The sequence below is a fragment of the Salmo salar genome, chromosome ssa11 (assembly GCF_905237065.1).
Source record: "Salmo salar chromosome ssa11, Ssal_v3.1, whole genome shotgun sequence".
NCBI lineage: Eukaryota > Metazoa > Chordata > Actinopteri > Salmoniformes > Salmonidae > Salmo > Salmo salar.
This window is the reverse complement of record NC_059452.1, coordinates 44089423-44113215: the sequence shown is the minus strand read 5'-3', so window position 1 is coordinate 44113215 and position 23793 is coordinate 44089423. Positions and strand designations below refer to the sequence as shown.

Below are 23793 nucleotides of genomic sequence, written 5' to 3'. Positions count from 1 at the left end.
TGACACTTCAGATTCTCCCATAGTGTTATTATCTTAGCGTTGCTGACACCAGATTCTCCCATAGTGTTATTATCTTAGCGTTGCTGACACTTCAGATTCTCCCATAGTGTTATTATCTTAGCGTTGCTGACACTTCAGATTCTCCCATAGTGTTATTATCTTAGCGTTGCTGACACCAGATTCTCCCATAGTGTTATTATCTTAGCGTTGCTGACACTTCAGATTCTCCCATAGTGTTATTATCTTAGCGTTGCTGACACTTCCGATTCTCCCATAGTGTTATTAGCTTAGCGTTGCTGACACCAGATTCTCCCATAGTGTTATTATCTTAGCGTTGCTGACACTTCAGATTCTCCCATAGTGTTATTATCTTAAGTGTTGCTGACACCAGATTCTCCCATAGTGTTATTATCTTAGCGTTGCTGACACCAGATTCTCCCATAGTGTTATTATCTTAGCGTTGCTGACACTTCAGATTCTCCCATAGTGTTATTATCTTAGCGTTGCTGACACCAGATTCTCCCATAGTGTTATTATCTTAGTGTTGCTGACACCAGATTCTCCCATAGTGTTATTATCTTAGCGTTGCTGACACTTCAGATTCTCCCATAGTGTTATTATCTTAGCGTTGCTGACACTTCAGATTCTCCCATAGTGTTATTATCTTAGCGTTGCTGACACCAGATTCTCCCATAGTGTTATTATCTTAGCGTTGCTGACACTTCAGATTCTCCCATAGTGTTATTATCTTAGCGTTGCTGACACTTCAGATTCTCCCACAGCGTTATTATCTTAGCTAACTAAATGATGAGTGAATCTGAACAGTGTGGTCATTTCTCCCTTCGGTTGACTGTCATTTTCTCTCACCGTTATCCCAGCTGTTACCTTGCAGCTCCAGCTGGGTCTCATCACGCCTTCTCTCCAGCTCCTTCCTGTCGTAGTTCAATCTCCTCAGACACATCACCCCACACTGGAAACTGTTCCTGTTACACAGACACATTGACTGGTTAAATATTTAGACAGAAACAAAATGAACGTCCCTAGTTGTCCATGGCACCATTTTGGCCCTTAATAGTGGGAACTGTCCACCATTTATTTTGGCCCTTACCTATGGAAACTGTAACCCATTTTGGTTCCTAATACCTGTGGAAGCTGTCCACCATTTTCAGCCTTTTACCTGTGGAAGCTGTCCACCATTTTGAGCTTTTACCTGTGGAAACTGTTCACCATTTTGAGCTTTTACCTGTGGAAACTGTTCACCATTTTGAGCTTTTACCTGTGGAAACTGTTCACCATTTTGAGCTTTTACCTGTGGAAACTGTTCACCATTTTGAGCTTTTACCTGTGGAAACAGTCCACCATTTTGAGGCTTTTACCTGTGGAAACAGTCCACCATTTTGAGGCTTTTACCTGTGGAAACTGTCCACCATTTTAAGCTGTCCCCTCATGTCCTTCTTGGTGAGGTGGTCCAGCATGCGTGCGTCTACCAGGGACTCCATGAAGTAGGAGCGGTACTGGGGCAGACCCAGGCTGGGCAGCCACTCGTTACCAATCCACTCATGGTTCATGTCTCCATACGCCAGCGTCTGTGGAGGGAGGGACAGGGGCTAGGTCAGACTGTGTTTGGAGTCTATTGAAGAGTCAAAAGTTAGTGGGGGATGGCTACCATCACTATGAAAGGCTATCAGGCCATTACAACAAGAAAAAGGCTAGGTGGGAAAGTGATGGAAATCACCCCATTAAAATCTAGTGTGTGCATGTGTCTGTAGGTTCATGTTTGTGTGCAAGTTACAGCAGGTTTAGGTGCAGCTACGACCACAGATCAGAACTAGGGCCAGTGAGAGAACTAGACTGATGTGTGTGTTCTGATAGGTGGGAGGTCAGAGAACTAGACTGATGTGTGTGTTCTGATAGGTGGGAGGTCAGAGAACTAGACTGATGTGTGTGTTCTGATAGGTGGGAGGTCAGAGAACTAGACTGATGTGTGTGTTCTGATAGGTGGGAGGTCAGAGAACTAGACTGATGTGTGTGTTCTGATAGGTGGGAGGTCAGAGAACTAGACTGATGTGTGTGTTCTGATAGGTGGGAGGTCAGAGAACTAGACTGATGTGTGTGTTCTGATAGGTGGGAGGTCAGAGAACTAGACTGATGTGTGTGTTCTGATAGGTGGGAGGTCAGAGAACTAGACTGATGTGTGTGTTCTGATAGGTGGGAGGTCAGAGAACTAGACTGATGTGTGTGTTCTGATAGGTGGGAGGTCAGAGAACTAGACTGATGTGTGTGTTCTGATAGGTGGGAGGTCAGAGAACTAGACTGATGTGTGTTTTGATAGGTGGGAGGGGAAGGAAGTAGCCCAACTGTAAACAACTTCTAAACAGCAGAGGCTTGTAATAATTCTCTCCTGTCCTGACTGTGGCTTCTAAACAGGACATCTGAGTCAATGTCTGTCTGCCACCACAAGCGTTTGATGGAGAAGCCATATCACTATGTGTGTAACTACATTATTCCTGCTGCAATATCCTCCTTCTCCGATACCTCCAGATTTGCAGCTGATACTTTAGTCAGCTGCACATTTAAAGGTAACGGAGACCAAGAGCCATACTGTTATCAGAGCATCCGTGCAAGAAAACAAACTATCTGTCCAACTGAAACTACTGAGAAATAATCAAACTGAAACAACCATCTGTCCAACTGAAGAACTAAACTGCCCAACTGAAATAAGGTGAAATGTCCTCGTCGTCTACCACAGCCAGAGAAAAGAGAGACAGACAGGGGTGTGCAAACCTGGGCCCAGCTGCCCTCGTCATCCTCCTGTTGTTAGCATGGTTAGCATGGTGAGAGAAGAGAAGCGGGTTAGAGTTAGTGACTGTGGCAGTGCTGGGTTCGGCAGCTCAACATCAACATGCTACTTAACCAGTGTTAATGTTAAGACAACTCAACTAGAAACTGGACATGCAACCAACAGCTCATGCTTTAGGCTACATTAGTGTCCTGTTCTCAATGAACCTGGGATTGACCTCGAATCCATTTGAATATCTATTACTGCTGTTTGACCTGTTGAAGCATCCATTGTAACACATGTATTAGTAAATCCCAGGTTGAAACAGGACTGTAAATATAGCATTGAGCAAAAGTGTTTAAATGAAATACAGTTTTATAACTTGACAAACAGTGCCTTGCGAAAGTATTCACCCCCCTTGGCATTTTTCCTATTGTGTTGCCTTTCAACCTGGAATTAACATTTATTTTTTGGGGGGTTTGTATCATTTGATTTACACAACATGCCTATCACTTTGAAGATGCAAAATATTTTTTCTTGTGGAACGAAAAAGAAATAAGACAAAAAAAATACGGAAAACTTGAGCGTGCATAACTATTCACCCCCCAAAGTCAATACCTCGTAGAGCCACCTTTTGCAGGAATTACAGCTGCAAGTCTCTTGGGGTATGTCTCTATAAGCTTGGCACATCTAGCCATTGGGATTTTTGCCAATTCTTCAAGGCAAAACTGCTCCAGCGCCTTCAAGTTGGATGGGTTCCGCTGGTGTACAGCAATCTTTAAGTCATACCACAGATTCTCAATTGGATTGAGGTCTGGGCTTTGACTAGGCCATTCCAAGACATTTAAATATTTCCCCTTAAACCACTCGAGTGTTGCTTTAGCAGTATGCTTAGGGTCATTGTCCTGCTGGAAGGTGAACCTCCGTCCCAGTCTGAAATCTCTGGAAGACATCAGGTTTCCCCTAAGAATTTCCCTGTATTTCGCGCCATCAATCATTCCTTCTATTCTGACCAGTTTCCCAGTCCCTGCTGATAAAAACATGGTGGTGTTCTCGGGGTGATGAGAGGTATTGGGTTTGCGCCAGACAGCGTTTTCCTTGATGGCCAAAAAGCTACATTTTAGTCTCATTTGACCAGAGTACCTCCTTCCATATGTTTTGGGAGTCTCCCACATGCCTTTTGGCGAACACCAAATGTATTTTGCTTATTTTTTTCTTTAAGCAATGGCTTTCTTCTGGCCACTCTTCCGTAAAGCCCAGCTCTGTGGAGTGTACGGCTTAAAGTGGTCCTATGGACAGATACTCCGTGGACCTTTGCAGCTCCTTCAGGGTTATCTTTGGTCTCTTTGTTGCCTCTGATTAATGCCCTCCTTGCCTGGTCTGTGAGTTTTGGTGGGCGGCCCTCTCTTGGCAGGTTTGTTCTGGTGCCACATTCTTTCCATTTTTTAATAATGGATTTAATGGTGCTCCGTGGGATGTTCAAAGTTTCTGATATTTTTTTTTATAACCCAACCCTGATCTGTACTTCTCTACAACTTTGTCCCTGACCTGTTTGGAGAGCTCCTTGGTCTTCATGGTGCTGCTTGCTTAGTGGTGTTGCAGACTCTGGGGCTTTTCAGAACAGGTGTATATATACTGAGATCATGTGACACTTACATAAAGTCCACCTGTGTGCCATCTAACTAATTGTGTGACTTCTGAAGGTAATTGGTTGCACCAGATCTTATTTAGGGGCTTCATAGCAAAAGGGGTGAATACATATGCATGCACCACCTTTTTTTGTACATATTCTGAAACATGTTATTTTTTTCATTTCACTTCAACAATTTGGACTATTTTGTGTACGTCCATTACATGAAATCCAAATTACAAGTTGTAATGCAACAAAATAGGAAAAAAGCCAAAGGGGATGAATACTTTAGCAAGGCACTGTACTGTGTAGCAATTAGGCCTGGAACATAAAGACAACACAAATCTAATGTTAACCAGTCATTTCTGTTCAAAAGCTAAGTCTGTGCTGAACTTAGCCTTCAACCAAACTGACAGACAGCCTTCAACCAAACTGACAGACACACAAAAAACACACGTACTGACACCAAAAGCCCAAACCAAGACACAGACATGGACAAACAGGGCCGTGAGAAAAGTACAGACAGGGAGTAACACCCAACTACCAACCAGATCACTAGCAGTCGCCTGCGCCAGTGACTGCCCAATGGCTTGGGGAGACTAACCGTGGAGGGCGTGGCCGCAAGGCACTCCAACTCTTCGTGCGTGACCCACACGTTCCCCGTGGACTGATCATGTGACAACCCCAAGAGTCACCAGTGATGCAAGCGTGTGAGAGGAAAGGGAGGAGGAGGGAGAGGAGAGGGAGAGGAGAGGGAGGAGCAGAGTGAAGAGAAGGAGGAGAGGGTGTGAGGATTTGTTTATATTAAGAACAGAGGGAGGATGGGAAGGAAAATAAGACCAAACAGCATTGTTATTATCACATCACATGATTCAGAGAGAGAGAGAGAGACAGAGTGACAGAGAGAGACACAGAGAGAGACACAGAGAGAGAGCGAGAGAGACACAGAGAGAGAGAACGAGAGAGAGAAAGAGAGAGAGAGGCCCCAATCAGGGCAGTCCTTGTGAGTGAGTGAGTGATGTGCCGTGAACTCTGATTGGTGGAAAGGTTACAGTTAGAAACGCTATTAGCTGGTTAGAGAAGTGACAGTAGCATGCTCCAATCAGGAGGAGAGGAAGAAGAGGGCAGGGTCCTCCAGGGTCCACGTCTGCACTGGACTTCTTCAGAAGGTCTTCATTTTGGAGCTACCAGTATCTTTGCTGTGTCTGTGTGTATGCTTCACGTGTGTATGGGTTCCCATGTGTGTGTGTGTTGTCGTGTGTGTGTGTGTCTTACAGTTCTGGAGGTGGGGGGGGCAGAGGGGGAGGTGAGAGACATGATCTCCTGGATAGCCAGTCTCAGTTTGAGGCGGTGGAGGGGGTTACTGATGCCAATCTCCCTCTGGATCTCTGTGTCCGACAGGGCAGACATGATGGCACCGCTCTTCACATTGGCACGACATGCCGCCACGTACCAGGCTGGCATACCCACCCACAGCTACAGAGGAGACAGAGGGGAGGACAGAGGTGGCAGGGGAGGACAGAGAGGGGACAGAGGTGGCAGGGGAGGACAGAGAGGGGACAGCGGATGGCAGGGGACAGCGGATGGCAGGGGAGGGGACAGCGGATGGCAGGGGAGGGGACAGCGGATGGCAGGGGAGGGGACAGAGGTGGCAGGGGAGGGGACAGAGGATGGCAGGGGAGGGGACAGAGGATGGCAGGGGAGGGGACAGAGGTGGCAGGGGAGGGGACAGAGGATGGCAGGGGAGGGGACAGAGGATGGCAGGGGAGGGGACAGAGGTGGCAGGGGAGGGGACAGAGGTGGCAGGGGATGGGACAGAGGTGGCAGGGGAGGGGACAGAGGTGGCAGGGGATGGGACAGAGGTGGCAGGGGAGGGGACAGAGGTGGCAGGGGAGGGACAGAGGATGGCAGGGGAGGGGACAGAGGATGGCAGGGGATGGGACAGAGGATGGCAGGGGAGGGGACAGAGGATGGCAGGGGAGGGGACAGAGGTGGCAGGGGATGGGACAGAGGTGGCAGGGGAGGGGACAGAGGTGGCAGGGGATGGGACAGAGGTGGCAGGGGAGGGGACAGAGGTGGCAGGGGAGGGGACAGAGGTGGCAGGGGAGGGGACAGAGGATGGCAGGGGAGGGGACAGAGGATGGCAGGGGAGGGGACAGAGAGGGGACAGAGGTGGCAGGGGAGGGCAGAGAGGGGACAGGAGAAAGAAGACATGCTTGGGTTATTTTGGGGTTATTTTTGTGTTTTGAATGTGTATGCACATGATAACAAGTTTAGATAGCTGCCCACAAAACTCACTTAGCAGCCTAAACATTTCTGTTTGCTGACATGGGCTAATTGACTGACTATCAGTGAATGACATGAGCAGAAAAACTGCTTATGCACAACCAAATTTAGAAATTGCAACTTGTGTATTCTACTTATCTAACTGTCAACAGTAAGTTGAGACCCCGACGGGAGGATGGGATTGATCTGACAGTTGCCCATCCCTGCTTTAGAGTCTAGAGTTGCGAAACCCGAGTAACTTTCTAAAAATCCCACTTAGAAGATTCCAGGATTCAGGACCCTACTGGTGTTTAACCCAGGGGAGATGCAGGACCCTACTGGTGTATAACCCAGGGGAGATGCAGGACCCTACTGGTGTTTATCCCAGGGGAGATGCAGGACCCTACTGGTGTATAACCCAGGGGAGATGCAGGACCCTACTGGTGTTTAACCCAGGGGAGATGCAGGACCCTACTGGTGTTTAACCCAGGGGAGATGCAGGACCCTACTGGTGTATAACCCAGGGGAGATGCAGGACCCTACTGGTGTATAACCCAGGGGAGATGCAGGACCCTACTGGTGTTTAACCCAGGGGAGATGCAGGACCCTACTGGTGTTTAACCCAGGGGAGATGCAGGACCCTACTGGTGTATAACCCAGGGGAGATGCAGGACCCTACTGGTGTATAACCCAGGGGAGATGCAGGACCCTACTGGTGTTTAACCCAGGGGAGATGCAGGACCCTACTGGTGTATAACCCAGGGGAGATGCAGGACCCTACTGGTGTTTAACCCAGGGGAGATGCAGGACCCTACTGGTGTTTAACCCAGGGGAGATGCAGGACCCTACTGGTGTATAACCCAGGGGAGATGCAGGACCCTACTGGTGTTTAACCCAGGGGAGATGCAGGACCCTACTGGTGTTTAACCCAGGGGAGATGCAGGACCCTACTGGTGTTTAACCCAGGGGAGATGCAGGACCCTACTGGTGTTTAACCCAGGGGAGATGCAGGACCCTACTGGTGTTTAACCCAGGGGAGATGCAGGACCCTACTGGTGTATAACCCAGGGGAGATGCAGGACCCTACTGGTGTTTAACCCAGGGGAGATGCAGGACCCTACTGGTGTTTAACCCAGGGGAGATGCAGGACCCTACTGGTGTTTAACCCAGGGGAGATGCAGGACCCTACTGGTGTTTAACCCAGGGGAGATGCAGGACCCTACTGGTGTTTAACCCAGGGGAGATGCAGGACCCTACTGGTGTATAACCCAGGGGAGATGCAGGACCCTACTGGTGTTTAACCCAGGGGAGATGCAGGACCCTACTGGTGTTTAACCCAGGGGAGATGCAGGACCCTACTGGTGTATAACCCAGGGGAGATGCAGGACCCTACTGGTGTATAACCCAGGGGAGATTCAAGACCCTACTGGTGTTTAACCCAGGGGAGATTCAAGACCCTACTGGTGTTTAACCCAGGGGAGATGCAGGACCCTACTGGTGTATAACCCAGGGGAGATGCAGGACCCTACTGGTGTTTAACCCAGGGGAGATTCAGGACCCTACTGGTGTATAACCCAGGGGAGATGCAGGACCCTACTGGTGTATAACCCAGGGGAGATTCAAGACCCTACTGGTGTTTAACCCAGGGGAGATGCAGGACCCTACTAGTGTTTAACCCAGGGGCTGCATTCGGTCTTCAACGAGGTCCGCAATGAAAATTATTTATATTTCCTTACCATCAAAATTGGCAAAAAAAAAGGAAAAAAGATCCTCTATCATTTTGGGGAATTTGATGCTCCTTGACTGTCTCATTCTGGTGTTTATTAGAGTTGGACAGTCAAACTGTATGACTGTCTCATTCTGGTGTTTATTACAGCTGGACACAGTCAACAAACTGTATGACTGTCTCATTCTGGTGTTTATTAGAGTTGGACACAGTCAACCAACTGTATGACTGTCTCATTCTGGTGTTTATTAGAGCTGGACACAGTCAACAAACTGTATGACTGTCTCATTCTGGTGTTTATTACAGCTGGACACAGTCAACAAACTGTATGACTGTCTCATTCTGGTGTTTATTAGAGCTGGACACAGTCAACAAACTGTATGACTGTCTCATTCTGGTGTTTATTAGAGTTGGACACAGTCAACAAACTGTATGACTGTCTCATTCTGGTGTTTATTAGAGTTGGACAGTCAAACTGTATGACTGTCTCATTCTGGTGTTTATTAGAGCTGGACACAGTCAACAAACTGTATGACTGTCTCATTCTGGTGTTTATTACAGCTGGACACAGTCAACAAACTGTATGACTGTCTCATTCTGGTGTTTATTAGAGCTGGAACAGTCAACAAACTGTATGACTGTCTCATTCTGGTGTTTATTAGAGCTGGACACAGTCAACAAACTGTATGACTGTCTCATTCTGGTGTTTATTAGAGCTGGACACAGTCAACAAACTGTATGACTGTCTCATTCTGGTGTTTATTAGAGCTGGACACAGTCAACAAACTGTATGACTGTCTCATTCTGGTGTTTATTAGAGCTGGACACAGTCAACAAACTGTATGACTGTCTCATTCTGGTGTTTATTAGAGCTGGACACAGTCAACAAACTGTATGACTGTCTCATTCTGGTGTTTATTAGAGCTGGACACAGTCAACAAACTGTATGACTGTTTCATTCTGGTGTTTATTACAGCTGGACACAGTCAACAAACTGTATGACTGTCTCATTCTGGTGTTTATTAGAGCTGGACACAGTCAACAAACTGTATGACTGTCTCATTCTGGTGTTTATTAGAGTTGGACAGTCAACAAACTGTATGACTGTCTCATTCTGGTGTTTATTAGAGCTGGACACAGTCAACAAACTGTATGACTGTCTCATTCTGGTGTTTATTAGAGTTGGACACAGTCAACAAACTGTATGACTGTCTCATTCTGGTGTTTATTAGAGCTGGACACAGTCAACAAACTGTATGACTGTCTCATTCTGGTGTTTATTAGAGCTGGACACAGTCAACAAACTGTATGACTGTTTCATTCTGGTGTTTATTACAGCTGGACACAGTCAACAAACTGTATGACTGTCTCATTCTGGTGTTTATTAGAGCTGGACACAGTCAACAAACTGTATGACTGTCTCATTCTGGTGTTTATTAGAGCTGGACACAGTCAACAAACTGTATGACTGTCTCATTCTGGTGTTTATTAGAGTTGGACAGTCAACAAACTGTATGACTGTCTCATTCTGGTGTTTATTAGAGTTGGACAGTCAAACTGTATGACTGTCTCATTCTGGTGTTTATTACAGCTGGACACAGTCAACAAACTGTATGACTGTCTCATTCTGGTGTTTATTAGAGCTGGACACAGTCAACAAACTGTATGACTGTCTCATTCTGGTGTTTATTAGAGTTGGACAGTCAAACTGTATGACTGTCTCATTCTGGTGTTTATTAGAGTTGGACACAGTCAACAAACTGTATGACTGTCTCATTCTGGTGTTTATTAGAGTTGGACAGTCAAACTGTATGACTGTCTCATTCTGGTGTTTATTAGAGCTGAACACAGTCAACAAACTGTATGACTGTCTCATTCTGGTGTTTATTAGAGCTGGACACAGTCAACAAACTGTATGACTGTCTCATTCTGGTGTTTATTAGAGTTGGACAGTCAACAAACTGTATGACTGTCTCATTCTGGTGTTTATTAGAGTTGGACAGTCAAACTGTATGACTGTCTCATTCTGGTGTTTATTACAGCTGGACACAGTCAACAAACTGTATGACTGTCTCATTCTGGTGTTTATTAGAGCTGGACACAGTCAACAAACTGTATGACTGTCTCATTCTGGTGTTTATTAGAGTTGGACAGTCAAACTGTATGACTGTCTCATTCTGGTGTTTATTAGAGTTGGACACAGTCAACAAACTGTATGACTGTCTCATTCTGGTGTTTATTAGAGTTGGACAGTCAAACTGTATGACTGTCTCATTCTGGTGTTTATTAGAGCTGGACACAGTCAACAAACTGTATGACTGTCTCATTCTGGTGTTTATTAGAGTTGGACACAGTCAACAAACTGTATGACTGTCTCATTCTGGTGTTTATTAGAGTTGGACAGTCAAACTGTATGACTGTCTCATTCTGGTGTTTATTAGAGCTGGACACAGTCAACAAACTGTATGACTGTCTCATTCTGGTGTTTATTACAGCTGGACACAGTCAACAAACTGTATGACTGTCTCATTCTGGTGTTTATTAGAGTTGGACACAGTCAACAAACTGTATGACTGTCTCATTCTGGTGTTTATTACAGCTGGACACAGTCAACAAACTGTATGACTGTCTCATTCTGGTGTTTATTAGAGTTGGACACAGTCAACAAACTGTATGACTGTCTCATTCTGGTGTTTATTAGAGTTGGACAGTCAACAAACTGTATGACTGTCTCATTCTGGTGTTTATTAGAGCTGGACACAGTCAACAAACTATGACTGTACGTCCATTATTAGTTGTACAGGTTAGATTTGGTTTGAGTCATTTTAAATTATATTGAGTTTGTTTCCACCACAAAAACAACATTTCATGTATTTATTTTTTGTACTCAAACCACGCCGCGGGACAGATTGGCCGGATCCAGCCCGCGGGCCGTGTGTTTGACACCCCTGCTCTAACCCTTCCTATCTGGATGGGTCATATTGTTCTTCTAGGAAGCACAGACTGCTTAGCCCTGACTGTCCGTGTGTGTGTGTGTGTGTGTGTACTTATTCATTTTTGTGGTGTGTCTCACCTCCAGCCAGACCACTACAGTGGGGCCGTCCCACTGGGCGAAGGGAAGACTCTGCCTGCGAGCCTCTTCCAGCAACTCATGCCTAAAACAACACACATGGTTAGAGAGAGAGAGAGAAACACACACACACACACACACACACACACACACACACAGAGAGAGCCCATTTGACCATACACACACATACACCTCAACCTGCACACCATGAAAACACAGTACCTCACACACATGCCCACACATTGTTGTAAACATGCCGAGGTAAAACAGAGAGAAAGCTGAGGATTTTAACCCTGCGGCAGTTCAGACCTAGAGAAAGAGAGGGAGAAAGAGAGGGAGAGGGAGAGAGCAACCCCAGATCATTTCCAGAACATTCTGGCCAGGTAAACAGGTCAGAAGTTTAAAGGCTGGTGACCACTTCAAAGCTTTGCAGGAGTCACATTTAAATCAATAAATTTGGTGGAAGACTCCTGCTCCTGAGTCAAGAAGGAGACCACCTTTATGCCAAGCCACTGTTACATAACCAGTATCTTTGTGGCCAACAGACTAAGGGCATCATGGGAAATGGAGTTATCACAACGGTTCAATACTAGGGGGAAACGTGTGTTAGTTAGAATGCATCCATAACACAACAGTCAGTAGAGGACAGAACACATGCAACAAAATACATGGAAAAACCTTCAGATAGTACGTTTGTCTATTTTTGTGTGTAATATTTTGGTCCACAAGATGGTACCATCCACTACTTAGCAGTGGAAAGATCCCACTAGTATCAGATCAGAACTAAAACCTGGCAAGACTGACTCAGTGTCAACTTCCACAGTTCTTAGTCTACACCTGTTAGTCTCATGTTTACGAAGCTATGTGACAAAATTACATTTGAATTCAGGAAGTACACAGAAAATTCCAATTCTCTACCATGCTTTTCAAATTAGGACATTTTGGAATTGAGTTTACTGTTTGAATTGACTGGAATTGAAATGGACTTGACACCAACCCTGATAAGTTGATCCTAGTTCTTTAGTTAACACCGGAAGAGGCTCAGAGAAAGCTTTCTAAAAACGGCAGGTAGACACATTCCTGTTAGTTGAGATGGTACTGTAAGGTATAGCAGTGAGGAAAATACATCAGGTCTGAGGAGAGCTGGTGAGGGCAGCATGAAGCCAACTGTTTGGAGGCAAAGAGCGCAAAGCAACAAGCAACATGGAGTAGATGACTCACCCTGTCTTTGGACTACAGATGGAATGAGAGAGGGATGAAATAAAAGAGTCAGAATCAGCTAAATAAAAAGAACTGAAGCCAATTAAAAATAACCTAACTAGGCATAGGAGAGGTCCTGGTGGCGATGGCCAATGAGAACCAAGCTTGGACTCCTGGTGGCGATGGCCAATGAGAACCAAGCTTGGACTCCTGGTGGCGATGGCCAATGAGAACCAAGCTTGGACTCCTGGTGGCGATGGCCAATGAGAACCAAGCTTGGACTCCTGGTGGCGAAGGCCAATCAGAACCAAGCTTTAACTGTATCAAACAAACGTAGATCTATCAAAAGTGTCATTAAATGTTTGCTTCAAAACACAAAACTAATTCAACCACCTTACTTTATGCATATTTGAAAGTTATACAGTTATGATCAAGTCACCCCTTGATTACTTAAAGAAAAAAGGGGGACATTAGTTCAGAAAAATGAATGAATGTGAAATGGAAGCCTGGCTGACACACTGCATCATATCAACCTGAACTAGAAGCATGAAGCTGTACAAATGCATAGGGCTGGTTTCCCAGACACAGATAGAGTGCACCCCTGGAATAACAAGCATTCATTAATAGGAGTGCGGGAAACTGGCCCTTAGAAAATCCCACCCTGGCAGTGTGGCTGAGGAGATGCAGTGAATTGGGAGATCGAGTTTGTGTGGACGGGACGGGCGGGGGTATGAGACCAGGACCCTGGGAGGGACAGCATGGAGCATGAGGCCCGGGAGGGACAGCATGGGGCATGAGGCCCGGGAGGGACAGCATGGGGCATGAGGCCCGGGAGGGACAGCATGGGGCATGAGGCCAGGGAGGGACAGCATGGAGCATGAGGCCAGGGAGGGACAGCATGGAGCATGAGGCCAGGGAGGGACAGCATGGGGCATGAGGTCCGGGAGGGACAGCATGGGACATGAGGCCAGGGAGGGACAGCATGGAGCATGAGGCCAGGGAGGGACAGCATGGGGCATGAGGCCCGGGAGGGACAGCATGGAGCATGAGGCCAGGGAGGGACAGCATGGGGCATGAGGTCCGGGAGGGACAGCATGGGGCATGAGGCCCGGGAGGGACAGCATGGGACATGAGGCCCGGGAGGGACAGCATGGGACATGAGGCCAGGGAGGGACAGCATGGAGCATGAGGCCAGGGAGGGACAGCATGGAGCATGAGGCCAGGGAGGGACAGCATGGAGCATGAGGCCAGGGAGGGACAGCATGGAGCATGAGGCCAGGGAGGGACAGCATGGAGCATGAGGCCAGGGAGGGACAGCATGGAGCATGAGGCCAGGGAGGGACAGCATGGAGCATGAGGCCAGGGAGGGACAGCATGGGGCATGAGGCCCGGGAGGGACAGCATGGAGCATGAGGCCAGGGAGGGACAGCATGGAGCATGAGGCCAGGGAGGGACAGCATGGAGCATGAGGCCAGGGAGGGACAGCATGGAGCATGAGGCCAGGGAGGGACAGCATGGAGCATGAGGCCAGGGAGGGACAGCATGGAGCATGAGGCCAGGGAGGGACAGCATGGGGCATGAGGCCCGGGAGGGACAGCATGGAGCATGAGGCCAGGGAGGGACAGCATGGAGCATGAGGCCAGGGAGGGACAGCATGGAGCATGAGGCCAGGGAGGGACAGCATGGAGCATGAGGCCAGGGAGGGACAGCATGGAGCATGAGGCCAGGGAGGGACAGCATGGAGAGGGGACATGAGGCCAGGACCCAGGGAGGGACAGCATGGAGAGAGAGCAGGTGGCAGCACGCTACACGGCAGGGTGAGCATAGAGCAACACAGGGTTGTTCCAGTGCTGGGGTCTGATCTACAACGGTCATATAGAACACACAAGCATAAACAGCAGCATGGCTGGAGCCATCAACCAGACCTATCTGAGCTAGATTGACCTCTCTAGTACAGCAAGATCTATGGTTGACCGAGTAAATTCATATCTATTGGAAGGAAGCCGAAAACACCAGTCTATTTACCACTAGTATTATCTACTGTTAACTAGACGGAACCATTCTAGCTACTGTTAACTAGAAGGAACCAGTCTGGCTACTGTTAACTAGAAGGAACCAGTCTAGCTACTGTTAACTAGAAGGAACCAGTCTAGCTACTGTTAACTAGAAGGAACCAGTCTAGCTACTGTTAACTAGAAGGAACCATTCTAGCTACTGTTAACTAGAAGGAACCAGTCTAGCTACTGTTAACTAGAAGGAACCAGTCTAGCTACTGTTAACTAGAAGGAACCAGTCTAGCTACCACTCCAGTAGTATTTACTGTTAACTAGACAGAACCAGTCTAGCTACCACTCCAGTAGTATCTACTGTTAACTAGACGGAACCAGTCTAGCTACCACTCCAGTAGTATCTACTGTTAACTAGACAGAACCAGTCTAGCTACCACTCCAGTAGTATCTACTGTTAACTAGAAGGAACCATTCTAGCTACTGTTAACTACAAGGAACCAGTCTAGCTACTGTTAACTAGACAGAACCAGTCTAGCTACCACTCCAGTAGTATCTACTGTTAACTAGAAGGAACCAGTCTAGCTACCACTCCAGTAGTAGCTACTGTTAACTAGACGGAACCATTCTAGCTACTGTTAACTAGAAGGAACCAGTCTAGCTACTGTTAACTAGAAGGAACCAGACTAGCTACTGTTAACTAGAAGGAACCAGACTAGCTACTGTTAACTAGAAGGAACCAGTCTAGCTACCACTCCAGTAGTATCTACTGTTAACTAGACAGAACCAGTCTAGCTACCACTCCAGTAGTATCTACTGTTAACTAGACAGAACCAGTCTAGCTACCACTCCAGTAGTATCTACTGTTAACTAGAAGGAACCAGTGTAGCTACCACTCCAGTAGTATCTACTGTTAACTAGACGGAACCAGTCTAGCTACCACTCCAGTACTATCTACTGTTAACTAGAAGGAACCAGACTAGCTACTGTTAACTAGAAGGAACCATTCTAGCTACTGTTAACTACAAGGAACCAGTCTAGCTACTGTTAACTAGAAGGAACCAGTCTAGCTACCACTCCAGTAGTATCTACTGTTAACTAGACAGAACCAGTCTAGCTACCACTCCAGTAGTATCTACTGTTAACTAGACGGAACCATTCTAGCTACTGTTAACTAGAAGGAACCAGTCTAGCTACCACTCCAGTAGTATCTACTGTTAACTAGACAGAACCAGACTAGCTACCACTCCAGTAGTAGCTACTGTTAACTAGACAGAACCAGTCTAGCTACCACTCCAGTAGTAGCTACTGTTAACTAGACGGAACCATTCTAGCTACTGTTAACTAGAAGGAACCAGTCTAGCTACCACTCCAGTAGTAGCTACTGTTAACTAGACGGAACCATTCTAGCTACTGTTAACTAGAAGGAACCAGTCTAGCTACTGTTAACTAGAAGGAACCAGACTAGCTACTGTTAACTAGAAGGAACCAGTCTAGCTACCACTCCAGTAGTATCTACTGTTAACTAGACAGAACCAGTCTAGCTACCACTCCAGTAGTAGCTACTGTTAACTAGACGGAACCATTCTAGCTACTGTTAACTAGAAGGAACCAGTCTAGCTACCACTCCAGTAGTAGCTACTGTTAACTAGACGGAACCATTCTAGCTACTGTTAACTAGAAGGAACCAGTCTAGCTACTGTTAACTAGAAGGAACCAGACTAGCTACTGTTAACTAGAAGGAACCAGTCTAGCTACTGTTAACTAGAAGGAACCAGTCTAGCTACTGTTAACTAGACGGAACCATTCTAGCTACTGTTAACAAGAAGGAACCAGTCTAGCTACTGTTAACTAGAAGGAACCAGTCTAGCTACTGTTAACTAGAAGGAACCAGTCTAGCTACCACTCCAGTAGTATCTACTGTTAACTAGACAGAACCAGTCTAGCTACCACTCCAGTAGTATCTACTGTTAACTAGAAGGAACCAGTCTAGCTACCACTCCAGTAGTATCTACTGTTAACTAGACAGAACCAGTCTAGCTACCACTCCAGTAGTATCTACTGTTAACTAGAAGGAACCAGTCTAGCTACCACTCCAGTAGTATTTACTGTTAACTAGAAGGAACCATTCTAGCTACTGTTAACTACAAGGAACCAGTCTAGCTACTGTTAACTAGAAGGAACCAGTCTAGCTACCACTCCAGTAGTATCTACTGTTAACTAGACAGAACCAGTCTAGCTACCACTCCAGTAGTATCTACTGTTAACTAGAAGGAACCAGTCTAGCTACCACTCCAGTAGTATTTACTGTTAACTAGAAGGAACCATTCTAGCTACTGTTAACTACAAGGAACCAGTCTAGCTACTGTTAACTAGAAGGAACCAGTCTAGCTACCACTCCAGTACTATCTACTGTTAACTAGACAGAACCAGTCTAGCTACCACTCCAGTAGTATCTACTGTTAACTAGAAGGAACCAGACTAGCTACCACTCCAGTAGTATCTACTGTTAACTAGACAGAACCAGTCTAGCTACCACTCCAGTACTATCTACTGTTAACTAGACAGAACCAGTCTAGCTACCACTCCAGTAGTATCTACTGTTAACTAGAAGGAACCAGACTAGCTACCACTCCAGTAGTATCTACTGTTAACTAGACAGAACCAGTCTAGCTACCACTCCAGTACTATCTACTGTTAACTAGACAGAACCAGTCTAGCTACCACTCCAGTAGTATCTACTGTTAACTAGAAGGAACCAGACTAGCTACTGTTAACTAGACGGAACCAGTCTAGCTACCACTCCAGTAGTATCTACTGTTAACTAGACAGAACCAGTCTAGCTACCACTCCAGTAGTATCTACTGTTAACTAGAAGGAACCAGACTAGCTACCACTCCAGTAGTATTTACGTTGCGTCACTGACAGGATGTGGAAACACCTACTTCTTCTGCAGTTTCCTGTTCTTCTCAGCGGGGCCGCCTAGTTTTCCCAGCCCCAGTGCATCCTGGGGAGAGGTCTCTGCCTCAGGGGTACCAGCTGTGAGGAGAAATGGAGAGTCAGAGGTTAACGTCAGTGCAGGTAGTCCCTTCCTGTTTCAGCTTGTTTTCTTCTGTTTGCTGCCTAATGAACATGAGCCTGCAGGCATGTTTTAGGGAGGGGGGGACTGACCTTGGCTGCCAGGGGACTCCTTGCTCCCTGGGGGGCCTGGCCGACCCTTCTCCTTCTTGCCGAAGAGGCGCCCGATGGAGGACTTGATGCTCTTCTTCTTGGCTGCCTTGTTCAGAGAGTCCTGACTGCTGTTACTGCTGCTGGGGTTACTACCCTGGCCGTCCTGTAGGGTGGTCATACTGAGACAGAGAGAGGTGGGGTGAGAGGAAGAGCGAGATGGGGGGGAGAGAGGAAGAGCGAGATGGGGGGGAGAGAGGAAGAGCGAGATGGGGGGGAGAGAGGAAGAGCGAGATGGGGGAGAGAGGAAGAGCGAGATGGGGGAGAGAGGAAGAGCGAGATAGGGGAAGAGAGGGAGGGGAGAGAAAAGGTGGGCGAGAGAGAGAGAAGGGGGAGCGAGAGAGAGAAGGGGGAGCGAGAGAGAGAAGGGGGGAGCGAGAGAGAGAAGGGGGAGAGAGAGAGAAGGGGGAGCGAGAGAGAGAAGGGGGAGCGAGAGAGAGAGAAGGGGGAGCGAGAGAGAGAAGGGGGAGAGAGAGAGAGAAGGGGGAGCGAGAGAGAGAAGGGGGAGCGAGAGAGAGAAGGGGGGCGAGAGAGAGAGAGAAGGAGAGGCGAGAGAGAGAGAGAAGGGGGAGCGAGAGAGAGAGAAGGGGGAGCGAGAGAGAGAGAAGGGGGAGCGAGAGAGAGAGAAGGGGGAGCGAGAGAGAGAGAAGGGGGGAGCGAGAGAGAGAGAAGGGGGAGCGAGAGAGAGAGAAGGGGGGAGCGAGAGAGAGAGAAGGGGGAGCGAGAGAGAGAGAAGGGGGAGCGAGAGAGAGAAGGGGGAGCGAGAGAGAGAAGGGGGTGCGAGAGAGAGAAGGGGGAGCGAGAGAGAGAGAAGGGGGAGCGAGAGAGAGAAGGGGGAGCGAGAGAGAGAAGGGGGAGAGAGAGAGAGAAGGGGGAGCGAGATGGGCATGAATGCATAAAGAGATATACAGAGAGAGAGAGAGAGATAGAAAGCGAGGGAGAGAGATGTGGATAGATAAATACATTGAAAGATCAGAAACAGAGGGATGAAGGGATGGATGAACGGACAGATAAGAGAACGACAGAAGGAGAGAGAGAAACATGGCTATTGTAGAAAACAGAGTGATATATTGGTCAGGCAGAAAGGGGCTTCCTACCTGCGGATGTCTCTGATGTCCTCATGGCTGGCAGTGTGGCTGGCCCCCTTGTGCAGGCGCATGGAGCGCGGTGTGGTGGGAGGGGACGTCTCACACTGGATTGTGGTCTTGTCGTCCTGGGCAGACTAGAACAACACGGGGACACTCAGTCAGTTACTGTCTTCTAACGGGAAAAGGGGGTAGAGGAGGAGAGCTTTTATAAAGCGTCTCTCGCTTCTCTGTATGGAGTCGATGGGGAGGACGGAGGAGAAGACAGACTCGTTCTTCAACCTAGAAAGAAGAAAAGCTTTGTGACATGTTCATTTCAGGATGTTCAAGACACTCAGGTTTTGGGAAGTGTAGAGGTGAGACACGTGTGGAGGGGGAGGGACACACACACACCGAAGGAAAGAGTGAAGGTTTGAGTAAGTTAGGGAGTGTGGGGTTGGGAAGTCACATTTTAGGGGGTGTAGAGTCTAAACTACAGGTTATGGTTGGGAAGGTGCAGACAGACCGGCAGGCAGACAGGCAGACAGACAGACCGGCAGGCAGGGTAGAGGCCAGAGAGAGAGAGCAGTAACTAGCGTGGGCTCTAGATTACCTTCCTGCGGTGCTTGCGCAGGTCACTAGGCTGAAGCATGGCAGCGGAGGAGGAGAGAAGAGAGGACGTTAGATACACACACTACCAGCAGAACAGAAAGCCCAGCACAGGCACACACACACACACACACACACACACACACACACACACACACACACACACACTAAATGAAAAAGTAGAGTCCAACATGCACCACCCTGCATTACTACATCACTCTACTGTCTCCCCCCCTACCACCACCCTGCATTACTACATCACTCTACTGTCTCCCCCCTACCACCACCCTGCATTACTACATCACTCTACTGTCTCCCCCCTACCACCACCCTGCATTACTACATCACTCTACTGTCTGTCTCCCCCTACCACCACCCTGCATTACTACATCACTCTACTGTCTCCCCCCTACCACCACCCTGCATTACTACATCACTCTACTGTCTGTCTCCCCCCTACCACCACCCTGCATTACTACATCACTCTACTGTCTGTCTCCCCCTACCACCACCCTGCATTACTACATCACTCTACTGTCTCCCCCCTACCACCACCCTGCATTACTACATCACTCTACTGTCTCCCCCATACCACCACCCTGCATTACTACATCACTCTACTGTCTCCCCCCTACCACCACCCTGCATTACTACATCACTCTACTGTCTCCCCCCTACCACCACCCTGCATTACTACATCACTCTACTGTCTCCCCCCCTACCACCACCCTGCATTACTACATCACTCTACTGTCTCCCCCCTACCACCACCCTGCATTACTACATCACTCTACTGTCTCCCCCCTACCACCACCCTGCATTACTACATCACTCTACTGTCTGTCTCCCCCTACCACCACCCTGCATTACTACATCACTCTACTGTCTTCCCCCCTACCACCACCCTGCATTACTACATCACTCTACTGTCTCCCCCCTACCACCACCCTGCATTACTACATCACTCTACTGTCTCCCCCCTACCACCACCCTGCATTACTACATCACTCTACTGTCTCCCCCCTACCACCACCCTGCATTACTACATCACTCTACTGTCTCCCCCCTACCACCACCCTGCATTACTACATCACTCTACTGTCTCCCCCCTACCACCACCCTGCATTACTACATCACTCTACTGTCTCCCCCCTACCACCACCCTGTATTACATCACTCTACTGTCTCCCCCCTACCACCACCCTGCATTACTACATCACTCTACTGTCTCCCCCCTACCACCACCCTGCATTACTACATCACTCTACTGTCTGTCTCCCCCCAACCACCACCCTGCATTACTACATCACTCTACTGTCTGTCTCCCCCTACCACCACCCTGCATTACTACATCACTCTACTGTCTGTCTCCCCCTACCACCACCCTGCATTACTACATCACTCTACTGTCTCCCCCCCTACCACCACCCTGCATTACTACATCACTCTACTGTCTGTCTCCCCCCTACCACCACCCTGCATTACTACATCACTCTACTGTCTCCCCCCTACCACCACCCTGCATTACTACATCACTCTACTGTCTCCCCCCTACCACCACCCTGTATTACTACATCACTCTACTGTCTCCCCCCTACCACCACCCTGCATTACTACATCACTCTACTGTCTCCCCCCTACCACCACCCTGCATTACTACATCACTCTACTGTCTCCCCCTACCACCACCCTGTATTACTACATCACTCTACTGTCTCCCCCCTACCACCACCCTGCATTACTACATCACTCTACTGTCTCCCCCCTACCACCACCCTGCATTACTACATCACTCTACTGTCTCCCCCTACCACCACCCTGCATTACTACATCACTCTACTGTCTCCCCCTACCACCACCCTGTATTACTACATCACTCTACTGTCTCCCCCCTACCACCACCCTGCATTACTACATCACTCTACTGTCTGTCTCCCCCCTACCACCACCCTGCATTACTACATCACTCTACTGTCTGTCTCCCCCTACCACCACCCTGCATTACTACATCACTCTACTGTCTGTCCACGTTCAAACATACACTGCCTGTGAAATCTGGGGAAATCACACTGAGGTCAAAGATCAGAGGTGGGAGCAGAGTGAAACCACTGCAAAGCACACTCCGGGAGGGGTTCAGTCTGCTGGTAGCTAATGGCTAAGCTACTGCTTTATGGGGTCGCTCTCACACACCGACCGTGCTCTCACACATGGGTGTTCTTTAAAAAAAACACGAGTATTAATTGGTTTAAGTTGATAAAGGAAATTAAACACACCACAACAAGACTGTTGACCTAAAGCAACAGGACTGTTGACCTAAAGCAACAAGACTGTTGACCTAAAGCAACAAGACTGTTGACCTAAAGCAACAGGACTGTTGACCTAAAGCAACAGGACTGTTAACCTAAAGCAACAAGACTGTTGACCTAAAGCAACAGGACTGTTGACCTAAAGCAACAGGACTGTTAACCTAAAGCAACAAGACTGTTGACCTAAAGCAACAAGACTGTTGACCTAAAGCAACAGGACTGTTGACCTAAAGCAACAGGACTGTTAACCTAAAGCAACAAGACTGTTGACCTAAAGCAACAGGACTGTTGACCTAAAGCAACAGGACTGTTGACCTAAAGCAACAGGACTGTTGACCTAAAGCAACAAGACTGTTGACCTAAAGCAACAGGACTGTTGACCTAAAGCAACAGGACTGTTGACCTAAAGCAACAGGACTGTTGACCTAAAGCAACAAGACTGTTGACCTAAAGCAACAAGACTGTTGACCTAAAGCAACAAGACTGTTGACCTAAAGCAACAGGACTGTTAACCTAAAGCAACAAGACTGTTGACCTAAAGCAACAAGACTGTTGACCTAAAGCAACAAGACTGTTGACCTAAAGCAACAAGACTGTTGACCTAAAGCAACAGGACTGTTGACCTAAAGCAACAGGACTGTTGACCTAAAGCAACAGGACTGTTGACCTAAAGCAACAAGACTGTTGACCTAAAGCAACAAGACTGTTGACCTAAAGCAACAAGACTGTTGACCTAAAGCAACAGGACTGTTAACCTAAAGCAACAGGACTGTTAACCTAAAGCAACAGGACTGGGTAGTGTTCAGGGGGCACAACACGAAGAAAACCAGCATCAACGTGTCCAATTCTGTTTTGAAATGTTTTGCCACGGTGCGCCCTACTGAACACAACCTAGGACTGTGGTAATAATATGTGACTCATGTAATGTGACAGGAAGTGAGGCAGCCAGGGATATGGGACTCGTGTCATGTGACGGGGGAGTGAGGCAGCTAGGGTTGATGTGCCCCTGCATGCCTTTCTCCAGCTTGGCATCTCTAGAGTAAATAAACAAATGGAGTAGCAGCACATATTTCCACGAAAGGTTCTCCTAGTCCTGCTCCGAACACAGGAAGAGATAAGAGAACCAGGAAGAGGAGGGGGGGTGAGGGGGAGGACAGAACTCAAACGCAGAACTTAATCAAGCTGAGGGGAAAATACCTCATTTAACTCTGTCGTGTCTGAAATGAAGTCTGAATTGAGCACAACAAGGCTCTACTTTAACTTTAATCAACAGCCATTCTGTCTGGCGTGTGATGAGCTAACAGCCATTCTGTCTGGCGTGTGATGAGCTAACAGCCACTCTGTCTGGCGTGTGATGAGCTAACAGCCACTCTGTCTGGCGTGTGATGAGCTAACAGCCACTCTGTCTGGCGTGTGATGAGCTAACAGCCACTCTGTCTGGCGTGTGATGAGCTAACAGCCACTCTGTCTGGCGTGTGATGAGCTAACAGCCACTCTGTCTGGCGTGTGATGAGCTAACAGCCACTCTGTCTGGCGTGTGATGAGCTAACACCCACTCTGTCTGGCGTGTGATGAGCTAACAGCCACTCTGTCTGGCGTGTGATGAGCTAACAGCCACTCTGTCTGGCGTGTGATGAGCTAACAGCCACTCTGTCTGGCGTGTGATGAGCTAACAGCCACTCTGTCTGGCGTGTGATGAGCTAACAGCCACTCTGTCTGGCGTGTGATGAGCTAACAGCCACTCTGTCTGGCGTGTGATGAGCTAACAGCCACTCTGTCTGGCGTGTGATGAGCTAACAGCCACTCTGTCTGGCGTGTGATGAGCTAACAGCCACTCTGTCTGGCGTGTGATGAGCTAACAGCCACTCTGTCTGGCGTGTGATGAGCTAACAGCCACTCTGTCTGGCGTG

General features: G+C 47.9%; 1 protein-coding gene across 27 annotated transcripts in view; it reads right to left on the bottom strand.

Annotated features, from left to right (window-relative positions):
• The window catches only part of LOC106599863 (liprin-alpha-1), a 93225-nt gene that overhangs the window by 3714 nt on the left and 65718 nt on the right, over positions 1-23793 (bottom strand). For 8 of the 27 annotated variants that reach the window (XM_045689610.1, XM_045689612.1, XM_045689611.1 and 5 more), the window contains 11 exons: positions 19582-19611; positions 19002-19126; positions 17848-18026; positions 17622-17715; positions 12692-12703; positions 11474-11555; positions 5685-5885; positions 5014-5076; positions 2785-2811; positions 1411-1586; positions 868-983 (listed from right to left, as the gene is read on the bottom strand). In XM_045689610.1, coding sequence (XP_045545566.1) covers positions 868-983; positions 1411-1586; positions 2785-2811; positions 5014-5076; positions 5685-5885; positions 11474-11555; positions 12692-12703; positions 17622-17715; positions 17848-18026; positions 19002-19126; positions 19582-19611 — 1105 coding nt within the window. Of the gene's footprint in view, positions 1-867; positions 984-1410; positions 2812-4957; positions 5077-5684; positions 5886-11473; positions 11556-12691; positions 12704-17621; positions 17716-17847; positions 18027-19001; positions 19127-19581; positions 19612-23793 lie in introns of those variants that run through there. The other 19 variants (XM_045689623.1, XM_045689624.1, XM_045689625.1 and 16 more) reach the window with 14 other exon arrangements.